The following is a 25,879-nucleotide window of genomic DNA, read 5'->3' on the forward strand; positions in this document are numbered from 1 at the left end:
ATGAATCTTTGCGAGGAAACTGGAGTGCCCGATGAAGCCTCTCCTCCCAACTGTCTTCACAGGTTCTCCTGTATCAGGTTGTAAGTACTCCCTGTATCCAAAACCGCCTTCACTTCTTTACCTTTTACTGTTACAGGTACCAAGAGAAGGGAGGTCATTGAGTGGGGTTGTGCTATGGAAAGTCCTGCCAGTTTTTTCCCGAGCCTTGGTGCACAAGCCCACCTAGACAAGGGTTTGTCTGGACTTCCTCGAGTTGTGTTGACACGTCTGGACAAACTAAGGCGTGGGCAGAGGGAACCGCAACTTCAGATTCCAGACTCGGAAAAATATGTGGCTGGTAACTACATTCAAATGAAGACAGGCCTGTGGACGATACTGGTAACGAGTTATGCTCCTACTCACTCATGTGAGATGCTGACTCCAAGAGGGTGGATTCGAAGACACCGAACATCGCAACACTCGTTCCAAATCTTGGCTTGCCCTCTCCGTTTGACCGTTGCTCTGAGGATGGAACCGAGAGGAAAGACTAACCTTCGTCCCCAATAAATAAAAAAATTCCTTTCAAAATTTGGATACTAATTGGGGTCCCTTGTCCGAGGCCATGTCCATCGGGAGGCTTTCTGAATCCGAAAAACGTGGTCTATGACAGCTATCAAGGCGTAAGCCCGTCTAAATCGGCCCAATGGAGGTTTTCCGATAAAACGGGTGAAGGTCTCTGTGTGTTACTGTCTTTCCACGTGGCAAAGTAATTTGATTAAATGAAATACATTTTTTCATATAACTCTTTATTTCATCTGACTCCATAAATGAAGGTTTTAATGATATCTGCGCATCAATAAATGTGAGCAAATGTTTGAAAATATTTTTAGTAAAGAGTGAAAAAGAATAGTCAGAGTCAGTTCGAATAAAATCAAATGTTTACAATTTATTATGTCAGATAAATGTATCATACCAATTTATTTCATTATCAGTTCAAAGATAATAGATACAAAACATCAAATGCTCTGGAATAAAGAGAAAAGATGTGAACCTTGACATTATGTCATGATGCGAAGTGTTAGTCTGGGTTACAGAATCGCCCCGAGCTTCCTGGGGCCGTTTGCCCCAGCTGTGCGTAAGTTACAACTTAGCCTAGTTTTGACGTAAATGGGAACTAAGTTACAACTTACGAAAGTACTAAATATTTTTACGTTGCACCATTAAACTTAGTTTAAATGTAACTCTACGTTCCAAATAAATATTTACGGCAGCCTTCGATCAGGAGTAACGGTTGGAATAAAATATCAGACAGACTAAACTGCATCAATAACTGCCTCTTCTTTTACCTGACAGACTTCAATTCTTTAGACATAATGCTGACATTTACACTTGCTTACATTTTAAGAGAGAGAACATTACGTGAAAAGATAACTTTGTTAGCGGCTCTCTTTAACACCAATCCGTCCTAAACAGCGCCGCTGTGTGCATCGGTCCATTTTGTGCATATCAGTCATAATCCATAAACGTACTAATATGTTATGTTTTTTATATCAATATTTATTTATTGATACTTATTTCATTTCAAATACAGTTTCTGAATGTTATTTGCATATAAAAACACTTATGTTATTCATGATCAAGTATCGTATTTAATGGAAACTTATTTTTACAGTTAGTAACGTGAGGCAAAAGTTGTTAGAATGAAGGATAAACTGAAATTCACAGCAATTCAACACAACTTCTGCTCACGTATTTGAAGGATGCTACTGGTTCATCGAGACTAAACGTCATATTATGCGACTACGCATTACTTTACGGAGAGCTTACGACCTACTAACTACGTTCTGCCTTACGAACAAATGGTGCAACGGAATATAGTACAGAGTTAGTTACAAACTAGCTAGTAGTTACCAGAGCCATATAGAGTGAGAGTTGCGACAACTCCATTGACTTCAATGGAACGGTTTTTTACTGCAATGGCGGCTCGCGGAGCCTCTCAATAGTTCCCGGAAGTAGCAGCAGCGCGGCAGAGTTACAGCAGAACAGTCCGTTTGTGATGCACTTTTATAAGGTAAGACGTTTAAAGAATAAGATTGTATATTATCAGTACATCTGAATCAAATTAACTTATGTATTAAAGCATGCTAGTTGATTATTGCTCTCTAAATTAGTAGTTTTAAGGGACGTTATCAGGTAAAATGAAGGTCTTTGGATAAAGTTAATACCGCATAACAAACCACGAACAGCCTATTAATGGTTAAACCCGTTCTATTAATGCATGTTTATCCTTTGTTGTGTAATAAGAGGGAAAAGACTTCTAAACAGGGGTTAAATATAACATTGGGGAGTGTGATAGTTGTAATTGATTAAATGAGAATATCGGTTTCATTCCATATTAAATGTTCAATAACGGGAAAAAATCCTTATTTTAGATTTCATATTTGAGTAAGCAAAAACGTATGGTTCGAGTTTTTTATTCATTGTGTTTCTGTTGACTATTAGCCTACCTGTCTATTACGTTTCAGCTCAGCTGATTTGTATTGATGGGAAAGGGAGATGAAAGTTTATAAGTAAGATTAAAAACCATGCTTAAAACGGCAACAAGCCATTTTCTAGATCAAATCACAGTTTTTTATTCATTGTGTTTCTGCGGTCTGCGCTGACTCTGTACCCTCACCTTCAGTCTCAGCTCCCTGGATTTTGCAAGACTTTACTTGCTCCTTTTTTTTTTAATAAACATTAAACTTCCCAGTGTTGGTCTTTGTGAAAAAGTGCAGATACACCTAAGTATGATTAGCACAAAATGTTTAGTTCTATTTAGATTGTTCCTGACTTGAGCATATTTCTGCTCTCTGTGTCGGACAGTACAAGAACAACATAGAGGAAAGGACAGACAACATGCTTGACGTGCAGTTTATTAGACATTTATAAATCCCTTTGTGCTAAATCAGTGCAAAAGTGTGTGTGTGTGTATATATATATATATATATATATATATATATATATATATATATATAGGTCATAGACAAATAAACAAATAAATGTTTTTAAATCTTTTCAAAACTGATGTAATGTATATTTTTGTGTCATGAACAATGTATTTAAACAAGTTTCAGTTGTGAACATTTCTAAGTGTTTAAATTCACCTGAAAGTGTACCAACCTACTCATACTTGAAAGCAGTTTTTACCAGTATTTGATAGAGATCTACATGGATCATTAAGGCTCCTCTGGACAATGCTTTATCGTGCATACTGTAATTACCATAATTAAAACATCATTTAAATTAGTATTTTAGTCTGTTCATTTGTGTGGATAGTTGCACAACCTGACATTTTGGGGGGTTAAGATATAACAGGACTATAAAATATGTATTCATTTATATAGTAATAAGCTTGCATAAGCATTGTAAACATTAAGATGAATGCAATTTTACATTTTACTTGTTTGGATTGGCTTTTTAAGACAATCACCTGTTTCCTGCAAGTCTCCTGTCCTTGTGAAACCATAGTGAACATTACGTGATAACCCTTAAATAACATACACGTTTAAGAACACAAAAATTCTTCAAAACAACTGCAAAACGGTCTTTAACCAAGGTAAAGTTAGCCAGAAAATATGTTAAAGGCAGGCAACGCTGGTTGACCACAATAAACATTAAATATTAGCAGACTTGTATCTTTTAAAAACAATATTGCTGTAACTACATACACATACTACATCCAAATGTCAATGTATTATATACATATTGTAAACCAACGCATTTATTGACTACAAACTACCAAAAATCACAGTTCTGCTCTCTAACTCCATTGATTTGAATTGGCGCCGAAGCACTTACTGGAACTATCTGAAGTCTACGCGAATCACGTGACAACCAAGCATTTAGAACTTCCGTTGTCGCAACTCTCTCTCTATATGGCTCTGGTAGTTACTAAGCCTCTAGTGTGGACTTTACGTTCCAATTTAAGAAAGAACTTACGAATGGCTGGTGCAACCCTACCCTGGTGCATTTCATAATATAGACAGACCAAGGCAGAAACCTCTTTTCAAATGTAAACATGAGTTCACAGTGGTAATTTTCCTTATTACCTGATTTGAGTTTACACCTGCTGAGAGCCGGAGACAATTTGCCTGGAAGACCCACCCGTCTTTATGTGAAAGTTATCTCTAAACTCTTATTACCTGTTGTTTTACTCTTTGGGAATGAGATCTTTGTACCAGTCGCACTGAGACATTTCAAATGATATCAAATGTGTAATACGGTATGATAATTATTCACATTAGACTATATTCTTGGGTGAATTCAGGTAGGGGTGGCTGAAGGGATTCACCAACAACAACATAGTCTTGACGTCGCATGTCTAATTTCATTACCATCAAATTACCAACTGACAACGTCGTCAGTAGCATATGGTCTCCTAAGTTTACAAAATTAACCAAACGTCAGTTACGTATATTTGTGATGTTTTGGTAATTTCATGACTTGACAGACGCCTGTTAATTCCTAATTGAATTAGAGTGCTCTGCAATTGTAATTCTTACTAGTAATAATTGAATTAGAGAGCTCTATAATTGAATTCTTACTAGTAAAAATGCAATTACGACGAGTAAGGCTGGGTACAATTTAAGCTAAAACGTCAACGTAACCACTGAGACCTCGTAACCCATTGCTTCACCCAAAGGTTCATTACTCGAAGCTTCATTCAGCATTGCTCACTAGTGACACCTAGCTACTGTGCAAAGAAGTAGCAGACAAATTAATTAATCCCCCCCCCCCCTTCTGTTTCATTTATTTATTAATTTATTTTCTTCTTTCATTTGCAATAATAAAAAGACCTGAGCAGAATTGTGTCCTTTGCCTGGGTATAAAATGAAATATGTAGCCTATCTTTCTCTGTCTGAATTTACTTGTGCAGAGACAACTGTCACACACACAGTCAATTAATTATTCATAAATTGTTTGGATAGTGACAGTATGAACAACAAAAGTGACACTTTGTTGAGTGCAGTGCTTATGGTGGAGGGAGTGTAATAAAGTAAACTGCAACAGAATAGTCTGGGGTGGAAAAAAAATAAGAATTGTTTCTGGGGGGGTTTGTGCAGTGAACTGTTACTAGTTTTAGTGCTGTGCTTATGGCACTGGGGATATAGAGGAGCAAACTGCAACACTGCAGTTTGGGGTGGGTGGGTGAAGGAAGGATTACAACAGATTTTTATTGAGAAACAGAATTTTTGTGTTGGGGTTTAGACCTCTTCTTGGACAAAACCTCTCCAGCCTTGGAAAATATCATTTCACAAGGAAAAGAAGATGCAGGGGAACACAAAAATGCCAGTGCCAGCTGGTATAAATGAGGATACTGATGCTTTTGTTGAGGCCAGACATTGGAGGATCTCCTCTTTCTTGCCGGCTCCATTACCAGGAAAAATGAAGAGTCGCAAAAAAATCCAAAAGGGCAATCCAAGACAAAAAGCAGTCCAGATCCAACAATCCAAAGCAATCCAAATAAGACTATAATATACCAACTATAATTAATAATAACAATATACTATAAGTATTCTAACCTGATATATTGTAATAATATACAGCCCTAACACATATGACTCAATAACGACAATGACAATGAGAGTTCTCTGACTCTAGGGTGGCCATACGTCCGGATTTTGGCCGGACAGTCTGGATTTTAAGCCCCCTGTCAACATAACAACATAACGTTAAACACATTTAAAGACCTTTTTAGAGAGCTTAACCGAATGAAAATGTAGAGAACACTATGGCAAGCCGTTTTACCTTAAATTGTACCCAGCCTTACTGGTCGTAATTGCATTTTTACTACAACCCCAAATCAGAAAAAGTTGGGACATTTTGTAAAATGCAATGAAATCAAGAATCTGTGATTTGTTCATTCTATTTAACATTTTATTAACTGACAAAAGTACAAAGTAATGTTTTCCAATGTTTTCACTGACCAACATAATTGTATTTTGTAAATATGGACACATTTTGATTTTGATGGCTGCAACACAACCCAAAAAAGTAGGGACAGAGGCATGTTTACCACTGTGTCACATCACCTTTCCTTTTAATTACACTTTTTAATCATTTGGGAGTTGAGGATACTAATTGTTGGAGTTTTGCAAGTGGAATATTTGCCCAATCTTGTCTGATACAAGACAGCCGCTCAACAGTCTGTGGTCATCATTGCCTGATTCTCCTTTTCATGATGGGTCATACATTTTCCATAATAGACAGATCTGGACTGCAGTAAACAGGAGGCACATCCCTTCTATGGCGCAGAGTGTCTAGAAACCACTCAGTTTTAGCATGTGCAGAATGAGGCCTGGCATTGTCTTGCTTCCCAGGAAAGATGTCATCTTGATGGTAGTTTATGTCTCTGTACAATCCAAATACATGCCTCCATGACAATGGTACCTTCACAATAATGCAAGTTACCCATACCGTTTGCAGTGATGCACCTCAATACCAGCACATATGTTTGCTTTTGAACCTGTCGCTGGTGAAAGTCTGGATGGTGCCTTTCGTCTTTTGGACTGAGAACTCGGTGTCCATTTTTTTCCAAAAACAAGCTGAAACATGGACTCATCTGACCACAGCACACATGTCCACTGTCTTCTAGACCAGCGTTTCCCAAACGGGGTGCCGCGGCACCCTGGGGTGCCTTCTGGTGAGAGCAGGGGTGCCGTCTAAAAACTCCATTAAACATTTTTAATTTGCTAAAATGTGTAAAAAAAATTAATTAATGTATCATCAATCTCGCATCGTCGGAAGCGTCTAATAACAACAAATAATGCACACAAATTTATAATAAAAAATGCAAATCATAAGTTTTCTGCGTTCGTTGAATTGCGGGGGTTCCGCATGATTTCATTCTCGTGCTTCATTCCCAGCGTCCACACATAAAGCTGCCTCTTTTTCATGGCTTGTTGCGCTTACGGTCAAATACACACGAAACATTGTCACAACGTCCGTCTTGCCGAATATTCACAAACACATCGGTTATGTCCGTGCTGCTGTCAACGGTAGTAACGCGTGCGATTAATGTTTTTCAGTTTTACGCGTTAAAAAATATTTTAACACAATTAAAGTAGCATCCGTTTTTTCTGTCATCCTTTGGCTAGCCTTACATTATATAATCAAGTTCTTATTCATGCAAATGCTTTTAAACCATGCAACCGCGAAAAGACAAAAGAGAACGCGCTGTCTGTGAATGTCCTGCTGACACAGGACGACGCGCATCGCGTGCCAGAATCGACTTCTCTTTCGTGCTTGAACGAATAATAACACACAGTTATGCGAAAATTTCAGTTTTGTTGAGTATCGTCATGAGAGCAGTCTTAAATTAGTTAAAATCTTAAATTAGAGTTGTGAGAAGATGGGACGCGTGTGAGATAAACAAGTGCAGCAGTGACAACAGAATCAAAGAACAGGTAACAGAGAAAATTACTCACTGCTCTTGACTAAAGAACGCTTGTAGTTTTAATAAGGATTCATCTATATTTTATTTATCATTTATGCAGTGAAGACTGTAAAGTGTTTGATAACTTTATTCAATTTCTGTGTATTTCCTGACATCAGTAGCAGTATTGGTATCAGTGATACTGGGCTTCATTCATAAAAAAGATGCCATTAAACAATTATTTAAAATATACTGTCTTTATGTTGTTTATACATTAATTTGGAGATTAACTGTGAAATTATTACATTATAAAATATATTAAAAACAAGCTATCTTGTGCAATTATAACAAAATTATCCCAATATAAAAACACAAACAGGCCTACACTGAGTGAGCAAACATTTAGGTGAGATTTGCAATGGTAATTGAGCAATGTTTTACTGAATTATGAATAAAAGCCTTAATTAAATATGTCATCATGTAAAGTGCTTCTCTGCAGAAGAAATTAATGATTTCCTAGACTTTAAATGGATGGACAAAAAAATTGATAATATTAAAAAATATCTATATGGCAGTAGGCCTATATACGGCAGTTATTCCCTGTGGTATTGAAAATCAATACATTTCAAGGTATAGTATCAAAGTAGTATCGTGACAACACTAGTGTAGGGTGCCACAAATTTTTAAAAATTTTCAAAGGGTGCCTCGACTGAAAAAAGTTTGGGAAACACTGTCTTCTAGACCATCTGAGATGAGCTCAGGCCCAGAGAACTCGCCGGCATCTCCACATAGAACCGATGTAAAGTTTTCACCTTGCGTAACAGAGATTCAAGTGGCATTTCTTGATGCAGCGTCAGACTGTGTTCAGTGAAAATGGTTTTCCAAATTACTCCTGAGCACATGCGTCTGTATTTAACAGAGTACCATGATGGTATCTTGTGCAATGCCATCTGAGGGCTCAAAGGTCACGCACATTCAACAGAGGTCTACTGCCTTACCCAACACAGACTGAGATTTCTCTGGATTCCCTGAATCTTGTAACAATATTATGTATGGAAGATGATGAAAGACATAAATTATTTGCAATATTGCATTGAGAAATGTGATTTTTTAATTGTTTGACAATTCTGTCATGATATTTGGCACAAAATGATGAGCCAATCAAGGCTCATCATTAAAGAGACTAATCAAGAAAAATTTCAGTTTGTTTTGTTGTACTTTGTTCAATAGGTTCAAGGGGTAGACCAAGCTTAGACGTGACCAGGGAACAACTGCAGCTGTTGCTTAAGCAGGGGTTCAAAGCCAAGGCCATGGCAAGGATGCTTGGATGCTCAACCTCCTACATGTACCACAAACTCCGTGCCCTAGCTGGGAATATGAATGAGGGACCGATTTACCCAAATTGATGATGAAATAAGTAAAATGATGTGCATGTGAGACATTTACAGGCTTAAAAAAGGCATCAACGTGTATTTGCAACTGTAGACATAGTTTGGATTAAATTTCAGTTGCAGATTTTTACTTGGCTTGTTAACATTAATGTGGGGCATTATTGTTTCTAATCAAACATGAACAAGCACTCTGTTTTCACAAGTTTCTGTTTCAAAACAGATGATGCAAGGATACCTGTCAGCTGAGGGGATTCATGTACAAAGACAACGTGTGCGTAAAATGCTCAGTAAAATTAACCCAGCAGCAGCAGCTGAACGGTGGAGCTGTGCTGTTGCAAGACGAACATACTTTGTCCCGCATCCAAACAGCACATAGATGGGCACATGCACCTTATAAGGTATTAACTTAAACATTTCATCTGTGCACTTAAATCCATTGTACATTCACTCTCTCACACATACACTTTAAACACTCTCACTCTCTTATATTTGCAACACTCAATCTCTCTCACACACACACTTTGTTTCTGTCACATATAGTTGTGGTCAAAAGTTTGCATACACTTTGCAGAATGTGCAAATATGTTATTTTTAACAATTAAATGATGAAAAAGAAATTGCATGTCTTTTTTTTCTTTTTTCTTTTCCTGCCCAGAATAAGCTATTTCACATAACAGACGTTTACATCTGTATACTCAAGACAAAATTGCTGGATTTATAAAACCATTCTAAAGTTCACACCCACTTTGATTCTTAATATTCTGTTGTTACCTGGATATTTTCACATTCTTTGATAGTTGTTTACTAGTTCCTTATTTAACCCAAGCAGTAAAACTGTCTACTGTACTCAAATTCTCCAGATCCTGCAGATTCATGCATGATTTTGAGATCAATCATTCAAAAAGGGGGTGTAAACAATATTTGTGCAAAATTTAATAATTTAATTTATGTACACAGATGGGGAATAGTGACACATGGAGGGATTGATGGACACTCACGAGTCATCACTTACCTAAGAGCAAACCTTGAAAGTGTTGGCCAGTTTTGTTGGAGCAACAATTCAGTATGGACTTCCATCCAGAGTGAGGTCTGACAGTGGTGGAGAAAACACTCAGGTCGCTTTGCTTATGAATCTGATTTATGGTGATGAACGGAGGAGTCACATCACAGGAAGATCTGTACACAACCAGCATATCGAAAGGCTCTGGAGAGATGTTTTTACCCAGGTTATTCAATACTTCTACCAGCTGCTTCATTCCTTTTAGGATGAGCAAATTCTGGATCCAGACAATGACATACACAGATTTTCTGTACACCGAGTTTGCCTGCCAGTCATTCAGGAAAGATTGGACACTTTCAGAGCAGCATGGAACAGTCACTGGCTACGTACTGAATCAAATCTTACACCCAACCAGATATGGATGGAAGGTATGGTTGCGAACCGTCAACAGGACACAACAGCCATTAACAATGTTTTCAGCAGAGATCCATACAACTTTTTTTTCTTGAGTTTCAATCAAGATGGGAACATGAAAGGTCAATTAACAACATTTATGAATTGTGTATTTATGAACACTATCTCTGCTTGGATTTTGGCTAAATTAAAGATACACTTTGTAAGAATCTACAAATGTGGTGCATTCAAAATTTAACAGACATCACAAATAAACTTTTTAAAAATATTTGTCCTCAGGTTAAAGAAAACTGCAATATGTTTTGCATGACGACCTTTAGTGTCAGTTTAGTGCTTTGAAAATCAACAATTACTAAACATTAAAGGTGAATCCAGTTTTCTGGGAAGCTAATTTGCATTCTAAAAATCACAACAATTTGGATAATAATGTGTTTAGAATATATAATAATATTGACTCATCCATTTTCTTAAAATAATGGTTAAAAGGGTTGAAATGTGATGTTTATTATTTTATATACTTTTTTGTTTTGAGGACTGCTGATTCTATTTTCCCACCCAGAATTTAAAGTGCATCAATGTTGGTCTTCCCCTCCTTCTCACAACCTGTTTCATGAGGTTATGATGCTATTTTACTCAATGAGCTGCACAATTTTTTGTTTGTTTAAAACAGAGATCACAATTCAGCACGATTCTGAAGACAACTAAACAATATATAATATATTTACTAGAGGTTCTGACAAAATGTTAGTTGCTGCAGTCCATTAAAAAAATATTTAATTCATTTGAATAAATGCTTCAATGATTCATTCATAAAGACATCACTTATTTCATTCTGGGTGAATCAGTGATTTTGATTAATGATTCAATGACAAATACAAAAACAGTCACTTGTCGCCACCCACTGGCGGAACGATGTAATTGATATAATTTTTATTTCCTTTCAAAAGTTGATCTACTCTATTTTGATCAATAACAATAACCTCAGTGTTTTTGTACACTAACAGGATGCAGTAATAGAGTGTAAAGGACTATATTTAATAAAATTATTAAATGGATGCTGACTCATTGGGACAATAAAGCCCTCCCTACACCAAACCTAACCGATAAACACTTTATTATTAAACAGTCGCTGGGCACTTTATTTCCACTTTTCAAGTATTTTCTTCATTTTTATTTAAAATAAATGCCATTCCGATAAGATATGTGATGGGCAAAAGGCGATTTTGTACTCTGGTCGAATGTGTCAAAGACTACATGCTGGTGCCACACTCCCTACGGCCTACTCCACAGCAGACGTAAAGTGGACTGCGTCTTTTAGCCAAAATAAACAGGCTATTTACACTTAGAGCCACTCCATTATCAGAAATGTAAAAAAAAAGGAAAACATTTTTTTATGTGTGCATTGGCCCCTGGCCCTGTGTCCATAAAATGTCCATTGGATAACCCAGCCCAAACTCTCAATAGCGGGAGTGTGGGGCTCGCTCCCATCCTCTCATACTCCACTGGGACTCCCACGACATTAGTTGGTACAGCCGCCTCGCACACCTGGTCAAACGGGCTTCCCTCAGACTCTGATCTTGTAGAAAGTACACAAACACAATGAAGAAGACACAGAAGAGACCGACAGCAATGAACAGAAACAGGAACTTTGGTACACGTGCAAACAAGGATAATTAATGACACACACCTCAACTGAATAACAACTAATCTGAACCCATGACAACAAAATTCACTACGGAAACAATGCAAACTGAAAACAAAGTCCAGTGGGCATGACAGACTGCACACAATACTAGGCTACTATAAATAGTAATATTGATATATAAAAAAGCACTATTAAAACAAGACAACATAAATTATTTTGACTTTTTTTCTATGCTATAATGTGTTTATATAATAAAAACATACATGATATATGTTAGCTTTCAAGGAATATGGAAGCAAAATGACCAAACATAAAAAATAAACTTCACAGCCATGTTATCTTTGCAAGCACGGACTGTTAGTTGAATCAGTCTTTCTTTTTATTATATAATTAGCATTAAACAAACAATATCGTTTTTATACACAGTGATAAAAGATTATTAAAATGAAAGATTAAAAAATGATTACAACCACCAAATAGGTGGCGATATATTTACCAAGAATGTAAATCGGCATTAAACAAAAGAAGAAGAAAGTAGAATGGCGCGCTTGTTCTTAACGTCCGTTTCCATGGTGACTCGTCGATTCGTAGAGGATGCGAGTTAACTGTGAACATACTCAAGTTTGGCTGATGTTACTCCCGGATGAGTATTTAGAACCAGCATACCTCGAGTAAGCAAGGTTTGGTTTAATCAACCACGAGTTAAGTGTATGTTTGACGACAAGATAACATTGCTTTCTTCAGCGGCTGCGCAAATGCAGATTTGAATGTTCGCTATGATAGTAACGTTATAGCTATTAACTTACTTTTCAAATGTTTAATAGACACAGCTGAGTCGTTGTATACGTAATATCGCGTGTTTGTTTGAATCGAGATCACGATCTTTTAATGATTAATCGTGCTGCTGTTATACAGTATTTGTGTCTCAGTCTGATCTTTTCAGGCTAGACATCATTATTAAAAAGAGTTTAGTTTACATGAAATCCGATTAAACCTGGGTAATTTCAGATTTAATGCACATCAAATTGTCAGTTACGCAGAAGCCCCGCCCACAGAGTGACGATGACCAGTGACGCAGTGACCAGCCTGCATAGGAATGCGATATAGAACGTGACGTCACAGTCGCATACAGGTCAATTAAAGCACAATTTCACACATTCTCTTCATTACTTTGCTGACCGTTTTCTACTGGCATTTCTTGCAGCGTAGTTTGTTAGCATTTGAAAATGGGTTCAAACATATCTTGTGTTAAATGTGTAGATGTTTCTGACAGTGTGGACAATTTACACAAAAAAGAGAAAGGCAAGAGGAAGGCAAAAACCAATGAGACCAGCTCTAGTCAAGGTAAGAAAGAGGATCAGACATGTCAATGTTATTGGTATATGTAGAATATGTAAAGTTCTGTTTTTAAAGTCTAATAAATAATAATAATAATGCTCAACCATAAATTGAAAACCTTTACTAGAGAATCAGTAACATGATATACTTGACATATAATGGACACTACACACCTTTAATGACAGATGCGTAAATGCCTTTTAAACAGACATTAAAATGTATTACCAAGGTGAAATTGCTCAAGAATAATACTAATTATTTATTAATTATGCCGCGTGATGTTTGCCCATTAGGCCAAATTCATTGTCTGAAAATGAAGATGTTGTGCTAATCAGATGGCAAATTAATGAATTCTACATTTGAGCATGTATCGTTACCTAAAGGGTTACCAAGCAACATCTGGATTGCCCAATTAATATTCACACAGACACAACTGAATGAAAATTAATGTATGGGTCTTGGTGTATGTTTTGAAATTTGAACTATTTTTAATTTGACACTTAAACAGAGAACAGAACTTTCCTGCATGTGCTTACTGACTGACAACTGAGAAAGCGGAATACATGAATTAGACCTGTGTGAATGCCCCAAAACTCGCTTCATAATTTACAGCAACCTTAGTTGTAGCAATATTAGTGTATAGTAATGTCTACGGTTATGCAATCTTTTATTAATAGTATTTCATTAAAACCATCTTTTGGTTGATATGATTTCCCCCTTTAGATCAGACTTCTCAGCATGTCACCAGTACCAGCGAGCCTGAACTCCTCAGCGTTGCAGAGGAACCTGGTCATGCTGAAGTCGACGACGAGTGGAGTGATGACGCCTTCCAGGACTTAGTCGGAGATTCGTCAGAATGGGGTGCCGACGTCCTCAACTCTTTGAGTTGTGTCTTCTCAGACTTTAATGTCAATACCATCCAAACTCCAGTCTGTGTTGCGACTGACTTGAGTGTTGACGTCCTCCAAGCTACAGTCTGTGCCACATCCGACTATAGAGTTCCAGTCCGAGATGTGGCCTACTATAGAGCCAATGTCCCTGGAGTTCCAGTCCGAGATGTGGCCTACTATAGAGCCAATGTCCCTCAAGTTCCAGTCCGAGATGTGGCCTACTATAGAGCCAATGTCCCTCAAGTTCCCGTCCGAGGTGTGGCCTACTATAGAGCCAATGTTCCTCGAGTTCCAGTCCTTCCAGACTGCAGTGTGGACGTCCCCCAAGTCCCAGTCAGTACCACATCAGCTCCAGACTTGGATGTGGCTGACTGTTGTATTGATGTCCCTCAAGTTCCAGTCTTTGCAATATTAGACTGTAGAGATGATGTCCCTCAAGTTCCAGTCTGTGCAATATCAGACTGTAAAGATGATGTCCCTCAATTTCCAGTCTGTGCACATTCAGACTGTAGAGATGATGTCCCTCAAGTTCCAGTCTGTGCAATATCAGACTGTAAAGATGATGTCCCTCAATTTCCAGTCTGTGCAATATCAGACTGTAGAGATGATGTCCCTCAATTTCCAGTCTGTGCAATATCAGACTGTAGAGATGATGTCCCTCAATTTCCAGTCTGTGCAATATCACACTGTAGAGATGATGTCCCTCAAGTTACAGTCTGTGCCACGTCAGACTGTTTAGTCAATGTCCCCCATGTCGGACCGACAGGGGACACTGTATCACCTCAGTTGAAGCAACTGGAGGATAATGAGATTATTAGTGAGTTGACTGTCATGACTCCAACATAACACAATACAGACAAACTTTTGATATTATATCTCTCTTTACTCATGTCAACTCCTCCTATTTTTCTTTTAACAGATGTCGGTTCATGCAGCTATGAAATCGGCAGGAAGCTCGGTGAAGGAGGCTTTGGAAGCATTTATGCCGGGATTCGCTTGAGAGATGGCCTTAAGGTATCACTTATTTTACTTACAATATATATTTTTTAATTGCCCTGTTTTACACTTGTCTCACTCTCCTTAGTGTATCTTATGTACACTACTTAGGGCAAACCTGTTTAAATTGTTAGACGTGCTCTTCAAGCTTAGAATTTGAATTCATGAATCTGAACATGTCTGTCCAAGGATAATGACTGAAATTATATGACCTCTGCACACATATTTTAAATAATTCTAACACAAATCCATTTTTTGTTTTGTTGATCAGGTGGCGATGAAATTCGCTGACAACGCGGGTATAGATTGGATCGACATTGTAAGTACTCTGTTTCTTTCAGTACATTTTTCAATAGACCAACTGCTATTGACAGTAGTTTAGTAGTGGTCTACATCTTTTCTCCAGGTAAGATCATAAGAATTGTCTTTCTTCTAGGAGGGTAATCCTGAACCCGTTCCACAGGAGATCGGTCTGCTAATGCTTGCCAACAAAGGCCACAGGGTTCCCCAGATCATCCAGCTTCTGGACTGGGTCGAAGAGCCTGAGCGATACATTATGGTTCTAGAGTGGCCTACACCCTGTGAGAACTTGATCGAATTTTTAGATCGCTACAAAGGCACCATCGAAGAGGACGTAGCATTGGTTATTATGCAGCAGGCAACACTCGCAGCTCAAACATGCTGCCATCGTGGAGTGCTGCACCGCGACATAAAGCTGGAAAACCTGCTGATCAACCCGTACACCCTTGAAGTCAAATTGATTGACTTTGGTTGCGGCGAAATCCTGACCAATGCGGGATACACGTCCTTTGCTGGTATGTATTATTTCTCAGAGCTGTAATGTGGGTCTCAAACTTTGATGATGAGTTTGAGACCGTTCGACTTGTATGAGGCAAGGTCTCACAAAGCATCACGTAATGGAATCCACCATTGTGAATCAATAGCATCAAAAATGTCTTCCATGTTAATCAACGTCTAGTCAAAAGGGTTTCTTTAATACAGGCTTATTATACAAGAGACAAAATCTCTGTCTTCCAGGCACAAAACCGTACTGCCCCCCTGAGTATGATTTAAACGGCGAGTATCACGGAGAACCAGCGACAGTTTGGTCACTCGGGATACTCTTGTTTGCACTGCTGTGTGGGCAATTTCCAGAGTCAGAAGACTTGGACGAGCTCAATGATAACATCTGGATCCAAGATGGCTTGTCACAAGGTGAGATCTTCATTTCAGCAAAGGACACTTGTAATTATAAATCATACAAAATAGAACAAAGTAATAAAGTAATAAAATTGGTTGTGTGGGTAATGCAGTAATATTTAGATCTTTCAGCTTAGACTCTTAATCAAAGAGAGCGAGTGTGAAGTTTAAGATAATAATAGGACTTCTCTTCTCTTTCTTTACAGAATGCTGCAAATTACTTTGCTCTCTCCTGCAAAGAAAACCAGAGAATCGGCTTGAATTGGACAATGTCTGTCTCCACAACTGGTTTAATTATTTTAATTGTCAACCTGAGGATAATGAGATTATTGGTAAGTTTACTGTCATAACTCCGAAATTACACAAGACAAACACACGTTTTAAACAATATCTGCCTTTACTCAGGCACAAAGCAGCTTTCATGTTAACTCTTCTTATTTTTCTTTTGACAGACGTCGGTTTCTGCAGCTATGAAATCGGCAGGAAGCTCGGTGGAGGAGGCTTTGGAAGCGTTTATGCTGGGACTCGCCTGAAAGATGGCCTTGAGGTATTACTTATTTTCTTTACATTGTTTGTCAAAATGTTCTTGCCCTATCTTATACTCGAATCACTCTCTTCTTTTAAAGCATTCTCAGTGTATCTTATGTTCACTACTTAGAGCACTTGACATTTCAGACCTGTTTAAATTGTTAGACATGCTCTACATGATTAAAATTTAAATTCATGAAAATGAACATTTTTGTTCAAGGTGAATCACTGAAATGATATGAACTCTGCACACACATTGTAAATAATTCTAACACAAATCCATTTTTTGTTTTGTTGATCAGGTGGTGCTGAAATTCGCTGACAACGTGGGTATAGAATGGATCGACATTGTAAGTACTCTGTTTCTCTCAGTCTATTTTTCAATAGACAAACTGTTATTGTCAGTAGTTTAGTAGTGGTCTACATCTTTTCTCCATGTAAGATCATAAGAATTGTCTTTCTTCTAGGAGGGTAATCCTGAACCCGTTCCACAGGAGATCGGTCTGCTAATGCTTGCCAACAAAGGCCACAGGGTTTCCCAGATCATCCAGCTTCTGGACTGGGACGAAGAGCCTGAGCGATACATTATGGTTCTAGAGTGGCCTGCACCCTGTGAGAGTTTGATTGAATTTCTAGGCCGCCACAAAGGCACCATCGAAGAGGACGTAGCATCCGTTATCATGCAGCAGGCAACACTCGCAGCTCAAACATGCTGCCATCGTGGAGTGCTGCACCGCGACATCAAGCTGGAAAACCTGCTTATCAACCCGTACACCCTGGAAGTCAAACTGATTGACTTTGGGTGCAGCAAAATCCTAACCAACACAGGATACACGTCCTTTCCTGGTATGTATTATTTCTCAGAGCTGTAATGTGGGTCTCAAACTTTGATGACGGGTCAGAAGCCGTTCGACTTGAATGAGTCATGGTCTTACAAAGCATCATGTAATGGGATCCACCATTGTGAATCAATAATAGCATCAAATAATTTCTTGTATACTAATGAATACCTAGTCAAAATGTCGCTTTTATACAAACTAAAAAAATCTATTTTTCCAGGCACAAAACCGTACTGCCCCCCTGAGTATGATTTAAACGGCGAGTATCACGGGGAACCAGCGACAGTTTGGTCACTCGGGATACTCTTGTTTGCACTGCTGTGTGGGCAATTTCCAGAGTCAGAAGACTTGGACGAGCTCAATTATCACCTCTGGATCCAGGATGGCTTGTCACAAGGTGAGATCTTCATTTCAGCAAAGGACACTTGTAATTCTAAATCATACAAAATAGAACAAATTGGTTCTGTGGGTAATGCAGTAATATTTAGATCTTTCAGCTTAGACTCTTAATCAAAGAGAGCGAGTGTGAAGTTTAAGATAATAATAGGACTTCTCTTCTCTTTCTTTACAGAATGCTGCGAATTACTTTCCTCTCTCCTGCAAAGAAAACCAGAAAAGCGGCTTGAATTGGACAATGTCTGTCTCCACAACTGGTTTAAGTATTTTAATTGTCAGCCTGAGGATAATGAGATTATTGGTAAGTTTGCTGCCATAACCCCGACATAACACAAGACAAACACAAGTTTGATACAATATCTGCCTTTACTCAGGCACAAAGCAGTTTTTATGTCAACTCCTCTTATTTTTTTTTAACAGACGTCGGTTTCTGCAGCTATGAAATCGGCAGGAAGCTCGGTGGAGGAGGCTTTGGAAGCGTTTATGCAGGGACTCGCCTGAAAGATGGCCTTGAGGTATTACTTATTTTCTTTACATTGTTTGTCTATCAAAATGTTCTTGCCCTATCTTATACTCTTTTCAAGCATTCTCAGTGTATCTTATGTTCACTACTTAGACCACGTGACCTTTCAGACCTGTTTAAATTGTTAGACATGCTCTACATGCTTAGTATTTAAATTCATGAAACTGAACATGTCAGTTCAAGGTTAATGACTGAAATATGAACTCTGCACACATATTGTAACTAATTCTAAAACAAAATCATTTTTTGTTTTGTTGATCAGGTGGCGCTGAAATTCGCTGACAACGTGGGTATAGATTGGATCGACATTGTAAGTACTCTGTTTCTCTCAGTCATTTTTTCAATGGACCAACTGCTATTGTCAGTAGTTTAGTAGTGGTCTACATCTTTTCTCCATGTAAGATCATAAGAATTGTCTTTCTTCTAGGAGGGTAATCCTGAACCCGTTCCACAGGAGATCGGTCTGCTAATGCTTGCCAACAAAGGCCACAGGGTTCCCCAGATCATCCAGCTTCTGGACTGGGACGAAGAGCCTGAGCGATACATTATGGTTCTAGAGTGGTCTACACCCTGTGAGAGTTTGATTGAATTTCTAGGCCGCCACAAAGGCACCATCGAAGAGGACGTAGCATCTGTTATCATGCAGCAGGCAACACTCGCAGCTCAAACATGCTGCCATCGTGGAGTGCTGCACCGCGACATAAAGCTGAAAAACCTGCTGATCAACCCGTTCACCCTGGAAGTCAAATTGATTGACTTTGGTTGCAGCGAAATCCTGACCAATGCGGGATACACGTCCTTTCCTGGTATGTATTATTTCTCAGAGCTGTAATGTGGGTCTCAAACTTTGATGACGGGTCAGAAGCCGTTCGACTTGAATGAGTCATGGTCTTACAAAGCATCATGTAATGGGATCCACCATTGTGAATCAATAGCATCCAAAAATTTCTTCCATGCTAATGAATAGCTAGTCAAAATGTTACTTTAATACAAGCTTATAAATCAAACAACATCTTTGTCTTCCAGGCACAAAACCGTACTGCCCCCCTGAGTATGATTTAAACGGCGAGTATCACGGGGAACCAGCGACAGTTTGGTCACTCGGGATACTCTTGTTTGCACTGCTGTGTGGGCAATTTCCAGAGTCAGATGACTTGGACGAGCTCAATGATAACTTCTGGACCAAAGATGGCTTGTCACAAGGTGAGATCTTCATTTCAGCAAAGGACACTTGTAATTCTAAATCATACAAAATAGAACAAAGTAATACAAATTGGTTGTGTGGGTAATGCAGTAATATTTAGATCTTTCAGCTTAGACTCTTAATCAAAGAGAGCGAGTGTGAAGTTTAAGATAATAATAGGACTTCTCTTCTCTTTCTTCACAGAATGCTGCGAATTACTTTGCTCTCTCCTGCAAAGAAAACCAGAAAAGCGGCTTGAATTGGACAATGTCTGTCTCCACAACTGGTTTAAGTATTTTAATTGCCAGCCTGAGGATAATGAGATTATTGGTAAGTTTACTGTCATAACCCCGACATAACACAAGACAAACACAAGTTTGATACAATATCTGCCTTTACTCAGGCACAAAGCAGTTTTTTATGTCAACTCCTCTTATTTTTCTTTTAACAGACGTCGGTTTCTGCAGCTATGAAATCGGCAGGAAGCTCGGTGGAGGAGGCTTTGGAAGCGTTTATGCTGGGACTCGCCTGAAAGATGGCCTTGAGGTATTACTTATTTTCTTTACATTGTTTGTCTATCAAAATGTTCTTTCCCTATCTTATACTCTTTTCAAGCATTCTCAGTGTATCTTATGTTCACTACTTAGACCACTTGACCTTTCAGACCTTTTTAAATTGTTAGACATACTCTACATGCTTAGAATTTAAATTCATGAAACTGAACATGTCTGTTCAAGGTTAATCACTGAAATATGAACTCTGCACACACATTGTAAATAATTCTAACACAAATCCATTTTTTGTTTTGTTGATCAGGTGGCGCTGAAATTCGCTGACAACGTGGGTATAGAATGGATCGACATTGTAAGTACTCTGTTTCTCTCAGTCATTTTTTCAATAGACCAACTGCTATTGTCAGTAGTTTAGTAGTGGTCTACATCTTTTCTCCATGTAAGATCATAAGAATTGTCTTTCTTCTAGGAGGGTAATCCTGAACCCGTTCCACAGGAGATCGGTCTGCTAATGCTTGCCAACAAAGGCCACAGGGTTCCCCAGATCATCCAGCTTCTGGACTGGGACGAAGAGCCTGAGCGATACATTATGGTTCTAGAGTGGCCTACACCCTGTGAGAGTTTAATTGAATTTCTAGGCCGCCACAAAGGCACCATCGAAGAGGACGTAGCATCCGTTATCATGCAGCAGGCAACACTCGCAGCTCAAACATGCTGCTATCGTGGAGTGCTGCACCGCGACATAAAGCTGAAAAACCTGCTGATCAACCCGTACACCCTGGAAGTCAAATTGATTGACTTTGGGTGCAGCGAAATCCTGACCAATGCGGGATACATGTCCTTTCCTGGTATGTATTATTCCTCAGAGCTGTAATGTGGGTCTCAAACTTTGATGACGGGTCAGAAGCCGTTCTACTTGAATGAATCAAGTCCTTACAAAGCATCATGTAATGGGATCCACCATTGTGAATCAATAATAGCATCAAAAAAATTCTTCCATGCTAATGAATAGCTAGTCAAAATGTTACTTTAATACAAGCTTATAAATCAAACAAAATTTTTGTCTTCCAGGCACAAAACCGTACTGCCCCCCTGAGTATGATTTAAACGGCGAGTATCACGGGGAACCAGCGACAGTTTGGTCACTCGGGATACTCTTGTTTGCACTGCTGTGTGGGCAATTTCCAGAGTCAGAAGACTTGGACGAGCTCAATTATAACATCTGGACCAAAGATGGCTTGTCACAAGGTGAGATCTTCATTTCAGCAAAGGACACTTGTAATTCTAAATCATACAAAATAGAACAAAGTAGTACAAATTGGTTGTGTGGGTAATGCAGTAATATTTAGATCTTTCAGCTTAGACTCTTAATCAAAGAGAGCGAGTGTGAAGTTTAAGATAATAATAGGACTTCTCTTCTCTTTCTTCACAGAATGCTGCGAATTACTTTGCTCTCTCCTGCAAAGAAAACCAGAAAAGCGGCTTGAATTGGACAATGTCTGTCTCCACAACTGGTTTAAGTATTTTAATTGTCAGCCTGAGGATAATGAGATTATTGGTAAGTTTACTGTCATAACCCTGACATAACACAAGACAAACACACGTTTGATACAATATCTGCCTTTACTCAGGCACAAAGCAGTTTTTTTATGTCAACTCCTCTTTTTTTTCTTTTAACAGACGTCGGTTTCTGCAGCTATGAAATCGGCAGGAAGCTCGGTGGAGGAGGCTTTGGAAGCGTTTATGCTGGGACTCGCCTGAAAGATGGCCTTGAGGTATTACTTATTTTCTTTACATTGTTTGTCTATCAAAATGTTCTTGCCCTATCTTATACTCTTTTCAAGCATTCTCAGTTTATCTTATGTTCACTACTTAGACCACTTGACCTTTCAGACCTGTTTAAATTGTTAGACATGCTCTACATGCTTAGAATTTAAATTCATGAGACTGAACATGTCTGTTTAAGGTTAATGACTGAAATTTGAACTCTGCACACATATTGTAACTAATTCTAAAACAAATCCATTTTTTGTTTTGTTGATCAGGTGGCCCTGAAATTCGCTGACAACGTGGGTATAGATTGGATCGACATTGTAAGTACTCTGTTTCTCTCAGTCATTTTTTCAATAGACCAACTGATATTGTCAGTAGTTTAGTAGTGGTCTACATCTTTTCTCCATGTAAGATCATAAGAATTGTCTTTCTTCTAGGAGGGTAATCCTGAACCCGTTCCACAGGAGATCGGTCTGCTAATGCTTGCCAACAAAGGCCACAGGGTTCCCCAGATCATCCAGCTTCTGGACTGGGACGAAGAGCCTGAGCGATACATTATGGTTCTAGAGTGGCCTACACCCTGTGAGAGTTTGATTGAATTTCTAGGCCGCCACAAAGGCACCATCGAAGAGGACATAGCATCCGTTATCATGCAGCAGGCAACACTCGCAGCTCAAACATGCTGCCATCGTGGAGTGCTGCACCGCGACATAAAGCTGAAAAACCTGCTGATTAACCCGTACACCCTGGAAGTCAAATTGATTGACTTTGGTTGCAGCGAAATCCTGACCAATACGGGATACACGTCCTTTCCTGGTATGTATTATTTCTCAGAGCTGTAATGTGGGTCTCAAACTTTGATGACGGGTCAGAAGCCGTTCGACTTGAATGAGTCAAGTTCTTAAAAAGCATCATGTAATGGGATCCACCATTGTGAATCAATAGCATCCAAAAATGTATTCCGTGCTAATGAATAGCTAGTCAAAATGTTACTTTAATACAAGCTTATAAATCAAACAACATCTTTGTCTTCCAGGCACAAAACCGTACTGCCCCCCTGAGTATGATTTAAACGGCGAGTATCACGGGGAGCCAGCGACAGTTTGGTCACTCGGGATACTCTTGTTTGCACTGCTGTGTGGGCAATTTCCAGAGTCAGAAGACTCGGACGAGCTCAATGATAACTTCTGGACCAAAGATGGCTTGTCACAAGGTGAGATCTTCATTTCAGCAAAGGACACTTGTAATTCTAAATCATACAAAATAGAACAAAGTAGTACAAATTGGTTGTGTGGGTAATGCAGTAATATTTAGATCTTTCAGCTTAGACTCTTAATCAAAGAGAGCGAGTGTGAAGTTTAAGATAATAATAGGACTTCTCTTCTCTTTCTTTACAGAATGCTGCGAATTACTTTGCTCTCTCCTGCAAAGAAAACCAGAGAAGCGGCTTGAATTGGATAATGTCTGTCTCCACAACTGGTTTAAGTAATATATATATAATTTTTTATTTTTTTAATTTTTTTTAATTTTTTACACCTAATGACCGGACGGGCCGCCCCAGCTCCAGAACTCCCTGTCCCCACACACCAATGCACACCCTGCATTGATGTGCGGGTACTATCCAGGCAGACACAGCCTGTACATGCCCAAGAAGAGCCTCTGGAAAAAAGATCGCTTGTCCCAAGTTTAGATCTTCATTTCCACAAAGATTACTTGTTATTATGTATCATACAAAACAGAACAAAGTAACAAAAGACAGTCATTCGGATACTGCAGTAACTTGATTCTCGATCAAAGAGAGCATGTATGAAGTTTAATGTAATAATCAGATGTCTCCCATCTGTCTCAACAAAATGCTGCCATTTCATTGGCTTCTGTCCCACACACCAATGCAGACGCTGCATTGATGTGCGGGTACTATCCAGGCAGACATGACCTGTACATGTCCAAGAAGACCCTGTGGAACAAAGATGGCTTTCAACAAGGTTAGATCTTCATTTCCAGAAATATTACTTGTAATTATGTATCATACAAAGCAGAACAAACAAACAAGTGCACATCATCTCCTTCCACAGACTGACAGACTCCAGATAAGGCATCGGGACCTAGGTTGAGACATCCTTTCCTGTGATTTACTTCGAAGTTGAACTGCTCCATCCTAAAAGTCCACCGGGTCAATCGAGAGGATGTTTTGGGACTATTGAAGGCCCATGTTAGAGTAGATATCGCTGTAGATATCAAACTGCCTCCCTTTAAGGTAATGCCTCCATTTTTCCACCGCCCAGACCACAGCCAGACACTCTTTTTCCGATGTGGAGTAATTTAGTTCTGCTCCTTGTAATGTCCTTCAAGCATATGCTATTACTCTTTCCCCCTCAGGTGTTTGCTGGGTGAGAATAGCTCCCAGTCCTACATCACTGGCATCAGTATGCACCTGAAAAGGTTGGTTGAGGTCAGGCTGCATCAATACAGGTGGGTCTTGCAACACCTGTTTGATGGTATCAAGGCTCGCTTGGCATTCCAGGGTCCAGTCCCATTTTACTTCCTTCTTTTTCAGGTGATTTAAAGGAGCAGTGATGTCTGTAAAATGGGGAATGAATTTGTGGTACCACCCTGCTCATCCCAAAAAGCATTGGATGGCTTTAAGGTCTTTTGGAGGAAGGATACTGAGCAACGGCCTGAGTTTTTTCGGGGTCAACCTCCACTCTTTTTACTGAGACAATGTGACCAAGGAACTTTAACTGTCGTTTAAAGAAATGACACTTCTTCATGTTAAGGGTAAGAGATGCATGGTTGGTAGTATAGTGCTCAGATGTTGTATGTGTTCATCTAATGATCATGAATAGATGACAATGTCTTCTATGTATACCAAACAGAATTTGCCTCTCAATTCTGCCAGGACCTTCTCCATAAGCCTCTGGAAGGTGGATGCGGCATTCCTGAGCCCATACGGCATAGAACAGAATTGGAATAGCTCCTGGTTGGTGATGAATGCGTTTTTCTCTTAACTCCCTTCCTCCATATCCACCAGCCAGTATCCTGACTTCAAATCCAATGTGCTGAACCAGGTGGCGCCATCCATGGATTCCAGGATGTCATGAATAAGCGGCATTGGATAAGCTTCAGGTATGGTCTTTCTGTTAAGCCTCCTATAGTCCACGCAGAACCTGCAGGAACCGTCAGGTTTGGGGACGAGGACTAGGACCAGCCTGGATCAACCTCAGATCCTTCTGAGGGTTCTGAGAAATGAGTGTTAGTTCCCAGGTTGGAGGTAAGGCGTAGGGTAGTAAATATATAACCGCGCTCCATTTTCAGGCCATATCTGCCTTGGCCTACGTCCACGATGGTTTCAGCGGCTTTCAAGAATTCCAAGCCAGCTATAATGGGAAAAGCCAGGTGGGCGTCCTTCATTATATAGGTGTCCACACTGCATACTTTATCATGCCACTTATAACTGACTGTTTGTTTCCTGATGCATAGCCTAGTGAACTTTTCCATCAGTCATGATGAATCTTTGAGAGGAAACTGGAGTGCCCGATGAAGCCTCTCCTCCCAACTGTCTTCACAGGTTCTCCTGTATCAGGTTGTAAGTGCTCCCTGTATCCAATACCGCCTTCACTTCTTTACCTTTTACTGTTACAGGTACCAAGAGAAGGGAGGTCATTGAGTGGGGTTGTGCTATGGAAAGTCCTGCCAGTTTTTTCCCGAGCCTTGGTGCACAAGCCCACCTAGACAAGGGTCTGTCTGGCCTTCCTCAAGTTGTGTTGACACGTCTGGACAAACTAAGGCGTGGGCAGAGGGAACCGCAACTTCGGATTCCAGACTCGGAAAAATATGTGGCTGGTAACTACATTC

At 39.3% G+C, this 25,879-nt stretch overlaps 1 protein-coding gene across 1 annotated transcript; it reads left to right on the plus strand.

The window, feature by feature from the left end:
• LOC143714808 (uncharacterized) lies at positions 1-25,793 on the plus strand. Its single transcript, XM_077206244.1, has 34 exons — positions 1-70; positions 137-337; positions 13,107-13,190; positions 13,908-14,407; positions 14,565-14,799; positions 14,841-14,891; positions 14,994-15,088; positions 15,342-15,389; positions 15,507-15,885; positions 16,109-16,285; positions 16,723-16,817; positions 17,101-17,148; positions 17,266-17,644; positions 17,858-18,034; positions 18,209-18,334; positions 18,454-18,548; positions 18,819-18,866; positions 18,984-19,362; positions 19,583-19,759; positions 19,944-20,069; positions 20,191-20,285; positions 20,556-20,603; positions 20,721-21,099; positions 21,323-21,499; positions 21,684-21,809; positions 21,932-22,026; positions 22,297-22,344; positions 22,462-22,840; positions 23,061-23,237; positions 23,422-24,009; positions 24,100-24,281; positions 24,404-24,496; positions 24,582-24,802; positions 24,901-25,793. The coding sequence occupies exons 1-30, from the start codon at positions 1-3 to the stop codon at positions 23,511-23,513; spliced, it is 5,106 nt and encodes a 1,701-aa protein (XP_077062359.1). The 3' UTR covers positions 23,514-24,009; positions 24,100-24,281; positions 24,404-24,496; positions 24,582-24,802; positions 24,901-25,793.
• The last annotated feature ends 86 nt before the right edge of the window (positions 25,794-25,879 follow it).

Source organism: Siphateles boraxobius, unplaced genomic scaffold, assembly GCF_051911475.1.
Source record: "Siphateles boraxobius isolate OS27281-9 unplaced genomic scaffold, OSU_SipBor_1 56, whole genome shotgun sequence".
NCBI classification, from domain to species: Eukaryota; Metazoa; Chordata; class Actinopteri; order Cypriniformes; family Leuciscidae; genus Siphateles; species Siphateles boraxobius.

What these genes read in the sequence shown, in the direction of transcription:
- LOC143714808 (XM_077206244.1), top strand. Translation starts at nt 1, where the DNA reads ATGAATCTTTGCGAGGAAACTGGAGTGCCCGATGAAGCCTCTCCTCCC. An exon ending in GCCTGAAAGATGGCCTTGAG is followed by an intron (nt 18,549 to 18,818) that starts GTATTACTTATT and finishes TTTGTTGATCAG; the next exon opens with GTGGCGCTGAAATTCGCTGA. An exon ending in TGAGGATAATGAGATTATTG is followed by an intron (nt 21,810 to 21,931) that starts GTAAGTTTACTG and finishes TTCTTTTAACAG; the next exon opens with ACGTCGGTTTCTGCAGCTAT.